Raw genomic sequence first — 9,297 nt, 5'->3', positions numbered from 1 at the left:
TGACAGCTCCTGAACTGAGCCTCCTGGGCCACACTAGCACCGCCGCTTCTCTGCGGAACTACTCGGCCATTTTTATTTCCCTCCACCTTTCTGGGACCCCCGTTACTTTCTTGCAAAGCACTTTCCTTCTTTTTCCTGCTTTTTGGTGTCTTGCAAGTCTTGCAGTCGAGCGTGTTTTCCTGCACCGACCGGACTCTTAACGGGAGGAATCGAGCGTAAGTACGAGAGGAAGCCAACCTGCTGTCATGCAACTAAGTTACAGCAGGATGCAACTTGGTAACGTCGTGTTGCATTCGGCGGTGAGAGGAATCCCACGCTGATTCTTGTGCCACGTTGTTGTGTCTCCTCCTCGGAAGTGTTCGGGCTGCTTCGTGCGCGGTGTTGTTGCGCGTTAACTATACAGAGGTCTGGTTACAAACACTGCAGCTGATGCGCTTCTACACGAGTCTATGTGAAGTTTATTGTTGTTGATTTGTCTTGTCAGGAGAATGCACGAGTGAGCCAGCAGCAGGTTTCCACAGATAGCATTTAATTCCTCATGCAAACCTGTTTGTCTTCATTCACTGGCATTAAGGTGTAGATGCCAGCTGGTGCACAACAGGAGTGAGTCCAGCCCATGTGCATGAATGTCTTAAATGTGACATGATTCAAACTTGCTCACTTGTTTTGGAAAAATCAAACAGTTTACATGTAAGTTCATTTGCAAAAACAGAGAACTCCATCTTCACAAACCTTAAGGAAACCCACTTTTCCATCATCTACCTGAGATGATATCAATCAAACTTAAGTTATCTCTGTTCTTGTCATTTCTACTGAGTCAGATTCACTCAACGTCAGTTTGATTGATATCATCTCAAGCAAACAACACACAAAAAAGTTTTCTTAAAATCCACTAAAATGGAGTTATGTGTTTTTCCAAATGAACTCTTCAAATATAAAGACCCCACCGTGGCACAGATTTAGATGCTCATAGTGATTGTTTGTTTTCACTGGAGGTGGTGGTGTTGCTCTACTTTTCTTTTTACAATCCCCCTCAAAGGTGTTTGTTTTTTGTCTTTGATATAGTCATAGTTTTTACATTTTTCCCTCCTTCCCTCTTGCTTTGAATTATTGTCATGCAGGATTATTCCTCATCTGCCGAGCTTCTGCAGGACTAGAGAGTCACCACGAAACGTGCTGTTGTGGAACTCTGGAAGAGGCTGATGTTGTAGGATGAGGAACCCGACTCAGAGAGACACACTCAGATGACTTATAGGTTGAAATATCTGATCAGGAGAAGTGACATGAACAGAGCAGCAGTTCATGAACGCAAAGCATCGATTCTGAGGATTTCTCTCACGCCTTTGGTCTCATGTGGGAACCACATCTAGATTTATGGGTGAGAGGAAAACAAAGATAGTCCGTTGCTTTGGTTCAGTCTGGCCTTGAGGGGTACAGGGAGTGTTACCCTGTCCTCCTGCAATAGATCTACATGAGGTCAAGAATCTGTAGAAGATCTGCAGATTAGTTCACATCTGTTATACTACTAATGCTAATATAGAATAATATAATAATAATAATAATAATAGAACTATTACTTAAGGAGGTCAATGATAGGAGCTAAGGGGGAAAAGTTCAGTACCACCTTTAGAAACTGAACTCCAAGAGAGGGAAGTCATTTTTTCCTTCACACGTGCATTCATGGTGCCGCCTGTACATGTTGTTTTTGCTGCCTTCTCATCACACTCCCGCCTCTGTGCTTCACTGTGGGGACTATGAGTTCACTGTGGTCGTGGTTGTTGCTTAAACATGACCTTATAGGTTGATGTAATATGTCTGAGCTGTCACCATATCCTCTGGTAACCCCTGTGTCAAGTCTGAAACATGCACTGTTGTCTGTTTTTTTGTGAGCTTGATTGTGCAAGTGGTGCACTGTACTGGGCATCGTTTTGGGACAACGGCTGCAGTGACTATGATTACTGGGGCTTGTTTGGTACCTTGTGATTTTTACTATACCTGTCTTTCTTTCCCTTTTTCATCTTTGTTCAGTCTAACATTCACATTTTCTAATAGTACTCATTAGAACTGAGCAAGTGTTTTAACTACCATAGTCATGCAGTTTGGCTGATTGGAAATCAAAGGTGTACTCGGTTAGGTTTCCACAGCTGTGTTCACTTTTGTTAAACTGAGTTCCTGCTTTGGGGGATGTATTTTCCATGTGTTATTTGTTCAGCATAGAAATACTACAGTTATTGAGAAGTGATGTCATTTTAAATCATTTGAGTTTAAAGTGCTCTGTTGTATACTGGAGGAATTATTAATCAGCCTAATATTTATTTTTCTATTCTCTCTCTTGTATCAGCTGGATAAGCTGAGTCACTCCTGACCTGAGATCCCTGCTCTGGGCATCTAATCTTGACCTGCTATAAATACACTGCGAACATGAGTGATTTTACCCTAATCCACAGCTGTGACAATCATTGACCATGTTAAAGTTGCTGCCTAATCAATTTTTCTGTGATACTATGAGCTTTGATCTCTGTGGGACAGTTTGAGACTTTTCTTGAGAGTTAAGATTTCAGCCACCTGCAAACCTGTATCCTTGGTGGCAGGAGAGAACATTTTTTAAGATCCAGTCTTGCCAAACCTTTCTTGAACCTTTCTGCTATATAGTATAAATTAAAACTCAATTTCAGTTGCTGTACGGGTTCACAAAATTTGGATTTGAGCGCTGTGTGTCCTGTGCAACAAGTTCAAGCAGAGTACAGACTAACTGTAAGCATGTGTCCTGTCATCTGTCTGAAAAATGTTCTAATAAGCAACTTTAAAAGCAGTTGCGCTGCATCCCGAATCCTTGAGTATTCTTCGACATGTCTTCGCTCTGTCCTCAGGGGCCATGGCCTTCCTTGGGAGTGCAGTTCGGCGAGTGGTGTCTTCGGTTCGGCCTCCTCTGTCTCCGCTGTGCCGGCCGAGCGCTCGGGCCTACAGCACAGAGCACACCAAGGAGAAGAACGTTCCCTACAAGAAGACGCTCAAACAGGAGGATGGAGCCTCCTCTGGGCCGACTAAGCCTTTACCCAAGTACGGTTAATGCGTGAATGTTGTGTGTTTATTGTGTTAAACTGAACCCTTTAATTACAGTAATTTTACATCGGGATCTATGTGCATTTTTCTTGATGATGATTATCCACATAGCTTGGCAAAATGATGAGTTGAGCTAAAGGATCGATACCTTGTTGTGAAAATGGACAATGTTCACGATGAGCTCACAGCGAGGCCTGAGCAGATTATAGACGCCCTGTTGATCACTGCGGTCTCAAAAGACGTCTGATTGTTAGTTTATTAAAACGTACAGCGCTTTCACATAATGGCAGTTAGGGGTGTATGTCAATAGTCTGCACCTAAGCAGCCCTTTTGTACCTTAGTGGTGCTCAAAGCAGCGTTTACAATGCTTCCCATTCACACCCACATACCAGCTGGGCCTCCATCGGGAGCAACTGCAGGTTAGGAGTCTTGCTTAAGGACACTTTGGCACGTGGAAGGGCTGGGGATTGAACCGCCAACATGGCAACTGGTAGACAACCCACTCTGCCATGTGAGCCACTAATTGAGATCCTAAATTATAAAAATGAAACCTTTTCTTTCTATATTCAGATTGAAAATAGTTACACATTTTGGAAAACAAGAGAAAGTTGATGCTTTTCCAGTTAGCATCGTATACAAACAGAAAGAAAAGGAAAATCAGAAGTCTTTTTTTTACTTGCTTCTGTTCCTTTACAGATCTAATATTTGTATAAACTAGCATGTGTTGCAGATTTTCTTTCCGTCGGTCAGAACCAAGCAAGTTGTTTCCCCTGTTTGCAGTCATTCTGCTAGTTTTAATTGAATCAGCTGTTGGCTTCATCTTCATATTTAACAGATCGACACATAAGTAGAATCAACAAGATGGCAGATGTATACATTTTCCTGAAATTACAAATCATCCCTTGAAATAAACAACTTGTTTTTGTTCCGTGAACTGAGAGTTTGAAGTGGCTTCGTCCTTACCCCGCTTTGAAAGTCACCTCGTCAGCTCACCTGTCGTTAACCGCCGACTGTCTCAGGTCAGCCGATGCGGTGGTGATCGGAGGAGGCAGTCTGGGCTGTCAGACCATCTACCACCTGGCTAAGATGGGGATGACCAACGTAGTTCTGCTGGAGAGAGACAGGCTGACTGCTGGCACCACCTGGCACACTGCAGGTAACAAGCTCTAAGAGTATGGACAGAGTATGTACTTACCAGACAAGGTAGGAGATGAAATAGGGAGCAGGTTGCTATTCTGAAACTTTTTTCAAACCATGTGAGTGAAGAACTCCGGTCAGTTGGTTGAACAATTCTACTGAATCTGTGGAGTTACATCCACAGTTTGTCATTTATGCCGTCCAGTCTGCCGTCCACCTGCATGTGTGCTCACATTACAGACACACACTCACGTCCAAGTCTTTTTGTCCATCTGCTGACGTGCTCCTCTGTGTTTTCCAGGTCTGCTGTGGCAGCTCCGTCCCAGCGACGTCGAGGTGGAGCTCCTGGCCCACACCAGGAACGTGATCAGCAAAGACCTGGAGGAGGAGACGGGTCTCCACACAGGCTGGATCCAGAACGGAGGAATCTTCATCGCCTCCAACAAGCAGAGGCTGGACGAGTACAAGCGCCTCATGTCGGTAAGGACGGACGTGGGCATCGTGAGGAGAGGATAGATGTAGGGAGGTGCGATATATCGGTGACCACATCGGTATCGGCCAATATTAGTGGGTTTTTTTCCATATACTGGTCCGATAAACAAATTTAGTCGATGTGGAAAAACGATGATTGTCTAACCTTGGTGCCTTCGTCTCTACGTTTGATATTGGAGCTATTTCACAGATGTTTTTACTTAAATCGTCCTGGACTTCAATATGTTTGAATATGTTTTACTTTTGCTACGTAACAAAGAAGACCATGTTTTCTAATTTGGTATTATTGGCTTCTTTTGAATAGTTCTCAGGTTCTCACACTTATTCTAATTTTTCAGTGTGAACAAAAATTGAATATCGACATCGGTAACATCGGTTATCGGCGATATCAGAAATCTTAACATCAGATATCGGTATCGGCCAGAAATTTTAATATCGTGCATCACTAGATAGAAACATAGCTGGGTGAAGAGATAACGAGGGAGCATGGGACACAAGATTTGTCTAAATGTGGATTTTGGCATAAATTTAGCCCTCTTCACTGCTGCACCAATAGTTCATGCAATGCAATATCAACATTTGAGCAAGACAGTCCGAATTTTACATCAGTTTCTGTGCAGCAAAAAAAAATATTTTCTTGTAAGAATCTAACTTTCAGATGAATTAGTTTGAATTCTGCCTGTTGAAATTCCCAGATAATGTCACACGTGTACTCAGCAGGTAAAAGATGTTGATATTATGGCTTTAAATGGTTGCCGCAGCAACAGGTGTCAAGGAGACTGCTACATAGTAGATGGAAGCAAATGCTAGAAAGAGTTTTTTTTTTCAGGGACTCAAAAAGATTGGAGATATTGGCAGCTGTGGCAGGATGAAAGGACAGATCATTACACATTGAGGTTTATCCTTCTGCATCAGCTGAGAAAACTAGTTAATGTAAAATTCAGACTCAAAAGGCTGTTCGCTGTCTTAAGTGTGAACGCTCCACAAAAGGGTTCCAAAATACGTTTATGGCTCGAAGATAAAAACTGAAGCACATAAATGCAGTATTTTCCAGGTTTGTCAGAGCGCTCTCTATGTAGCATGTTTTTAATGCGTCTGCTTCTAAACCCACTGAACGTTTCTCCAGCTGAGATAGGTGGCTGTTAATGAGTAATGGCTCGTAAGTAATTGTATTAGCGAGATAATGAACCTTGTGATCACAAGCGCCGCCAGACAACACCTGATAGAAGCTACAGCCTCGCACTGTCGGGGAGATGAAATGTTTTTTAAGGGTTACATGAAACCGGTTTCCCCCCGCTGCTGCTGCTGCTGCTGCTGCTGCTGCTGCTGCTCCTAAGGGCTTTTAAACACAGAATTGGTTTTTGGGTTTTTACGTGCTCGACATGAGGAGGCGGCACACTGGGGGGGAGGCTTTGTTTACCTTTTTATTATGTGTGCTGGAGGTTCGAAGGTCACTTGAAACTTCGCTTTCCCGATGCACATTGTAAAACTGATCCAGCCGCAAAAAAAAAAAAAAAAGCAGCAAACTTTTCTCAGGTCTTAATTAAAAACTTAAACCAATGAAATGCTCCCCCGGTGACTGTAAGTCAACGCCACCTGCAGCTGCTTCACATTAAGAAAGATGTTGTGTTTGCTTGGCAGGTTTTTACTGTGAAACACTTGCACCTTGTTCAGTATTGTTGCACCTGCAGCAACATTAAATGATTCTGACATTTAAGAGCCGTGTTATTGTTTTTTACTGCAGTATTCAGTTTAGCTGAAGAGATTATGCAGCGCTGATGCAAACACAAACACACTGATGTGATTTAAAGCTCTGACATGTCAGAACTCATTTCAAGGTGACAAAACTGATGATTTCATTTTCGTTTTTATGAAACATCTCGTCTTTCTTCTAGCTGGGTAAAGTTTACGGTATCGAGTCCCATGTGCTGTCACCTGCTGAGACCAAGGACCTGTATCCTCTGATGAACGTAGACGACCTGTATGGGACGCTGTATGTTCCGACAGATGGCACCATGGACCCCGCCGGCACCTGCACCACCCTGACCAGAGCCGCCTCGGCCAGGGGAGCCACGGTAAGGAGCACTGATCTGCTATTTTAGCCATGAATATACTGTACATTATATATAATACAATGAATATACACGTTTGTAGCTGCAGTCTAGCCAATCAAATAAAGCTGGAGCAGATTTTATGTTATTTTTAGGACATCTGATGGGTTCAGCTCGTCAGAAGTTGTGATATTTTCTGTTATTCTAATTGCTTTTGGTGAAAAAGCGTGCAGCTTCTGCAAATTTGCCCAGTGATTTGCTTTTCTGAGCTGCTGTCTGATTTTGTGTGCATGTGTGTGACATGACTCAGTTCAGAGTAAAAATAACAGCCTTATCTGCACCAGAGAATCCAGCGCAGATAGCCACAACCTTGTGCACGGCTAAACATTAATTTCTATTTTCAGACAGACGAGGGCTTGAATGGCCGAGTACGTCCAACACAAAATACATCTCATTCACCTGATCCATTAGTCTACATAATGCCCTGCATATTTAGAAGGGTCAGTGTTTTTATGGAAGCAGCAGGGTCCACACTTGTGGGCTTTTAATAGGAGCTACTCTTTGGGTAGATCACCATAGTAACTGACACTGCACAGCTGCTGGAGATCAAACCGTGAAATCCAAAAACACAGTCCTAAAAGTAGAAACAAAAGAGAGCAAAGCACCAATTACGGTTCTTGACAGTTGCATTGCAGCCCTCAGATGACAATTAGAGAAAACATCTTTAGCGTACAGCGCTGACTTTAGCATTACAATTGCACTTGACTACACTGAAGAGACGTGATTATTAAGTGGCTGCGTGTGCTGCGCTGCTTGTTTTGCTTTAATTGGAGTGTCTTTGGAATGAGGACATCCTTGGATAACGGCCATCATAGGGAATTTTTTATGATTTTTATAAATGTATTAGTGATATTTTCAAGCTGTAATCAAACAACAAATATATGACATTATTTGCATTATGAAAATAAAAATAAAAACTGCGTCTTAATTGGCTCAGTAAACTGCAGCCATGTTCTTCTGCAGTGTTGAAGATGATGCTGGGTAGATATTAAAAAGGTTTTAATATTATTCATTTACTGTGCAACATGCAGGGACTGATGCAAAGGTGGAGCAGGTCGTAAACAGTGTCCTAGCTTTGCATGTAATTAACTCCAAACGGCCCTCTTTGCGTCAGGTGATCGAGAACTGCCCCGTCACTGGGATTCAAGTGCGAACCGATGACCTCGGGGTGAAGAAGGTGAAGGCAGTGGAGACCGCTCACGGAACCATCGAGACGCCGTGCGTGGTGAACTGTGCAGGTGAGATCGGTGAAGACAGCAAAGCCACAGGTGTTACACGGTGTAAAGCGCTGTTGATGTAACGTGGGGAAATATTAGAAGCTTCCCTCCGCTGATGCAAATGTGCCATTAGAGGTGACATTGCACGCGACGAAAAGAGCAATTTAAAGATGTTTTCGTTTTATCTAGAAGTGAAGGCGACACGTTTGTCTCTCTGCGTTACCTGCAGGTGTGTGGGCCACCAAACTGGGAGAGATGGCCGGCGTCAAGGTTCCTCTCGTTGCCATGCATCACGCCTACGTGGTGACAGAGAGGATTGAAGGCATTCAGGTACGACTGTCATCGCCTGAATCAAAGTTGTCTGTGCAGCCAGACTTTTAGACTTTTTGATGAGGACAAAACTCCACAAAGAAAGCCTTGACAGGAGAAAAATAGAAATCTCAGGAAGAGGGATTCTTCTTCAGACAGATATGCAACAATATGGTTAATTAAGATGACACGACATTGTAAAGAATGAAAATGAAAAACACCAGCACACGTCAGCTTCTCGCCATCTTTGGCACAGCTCTAGGCCTTTATAGGAGGGAGGCTTTGATTATAACAGCATAGCTTCAGTTGTTTGTTTGCTCCTTTGGCTCATATGGACCAAAGTTATCTGTTTATTAGTGACTCCTACACCTGTGTTCGTCACCTGCTAGTATTTTCTGTTTTCCATTTTCCAGCTTTTCTGGCTGGACGCTTCCAACATTACAGATGTGTTCTGGAGTATTTTTTGCATTTGCTATTTGAAAGCTTTTCTTTTAGGCAGGCATTACAATTTTAGAGCTTCTATCATGATGTCGTTGGAGCTGCCTCAAAACAATCTGGGCTAATAGTTTTGTGTTTATGATTTCACAAAAGCAGCCTGCTGTCCCCATTAAGCTACAGCCTTTCAAAAAGAGCGAGAGGAATCATAAGTAATGATGAAATGCTTTTCTGATTCTACATCACTGCGACCAAAATCCTTTTAGGCAAATCTCACCACTCAGCAGCAATTTTGGAAACTTCCCCACGCAGTTATCATGGACTATCAGGACTGTGTGTATATCGAAATAAATGGGGAGAGAGTTGAAACTGCAATTTTAATAGTCACTGGGACATAAAAACTGCTTGTAAAAAAATCAGCAGTCAAATCTGGTGAAAATCACTTAAAAGTTTTGGTTCCTTTGTCCCAAAGTAAGACGATTATGTACCTCTACCAGGCACAGCTTCACAACACTTGGTCAGTAAAACATCAC

General features: G+C 42.9%; 1 protein-coding gene across 1 annotated transcript in view; it reads left to right on the top strand.

Annotated features, from left to right (window-relative positions):
* Positions 1-67: 67 nt before the first annotated feature.
* Positions 68-9,297, top strand: part of sardh (sarcosine dehydrogenase) — a 52,223-nt gene continuing 42,993 nt past the window's right edge. The window contains exons 1-7 of the mRNA XM_008286227.1: positions 68-215; positions 2,871-3,060; positions 4,083-4,219; positions 4,502-4,680; positions 6,588-6,767; positions 7,918-8,041; positions 8,250-8,350. Of these exons, the coding sequence (XP_008284449.1) occupies positions 2,876-3,060; positions 4,083-4,219; positions 4,502-4,680; positions 6,588-6,767; positions 7,918-8,041; positions 8,250-8,350 (906 nt within the window). The 5' untranslated portion in view covers positions 68-215; positions 2,871-2,875. The remainder of the gene's footprint in view (positions 216-2,870; positions 3,061-4,082; positions 4,220-4,501; positions 4,681-6,587; positions 6,768-7,917; positions 8,042-8,249; positions 8,351-9,297) is intronic.

The sequence above is a fragment of the Stegastes partitus genome, unplaced genomic scaffold (assembly GCF_000690725.1).
Source record: "Stegastes partitus isolate 25-593 unplaced genomic scaffold, Stegastes_partitus-1.0.2 Scaffold443, whole genome shotgun sequence".
In the NCBI taxonomy this organism is placed as follows: Eukaryota; Metazoa; Chordata; class Actinopteri; family Pomacentridae; genus Stegastes; species Stegastes partitus.
The sequence above is the reverse complement of the archived record's forward strand: the minus strand, read 5'-3'. Positions and strand labels throughout refer to the sequence as shown.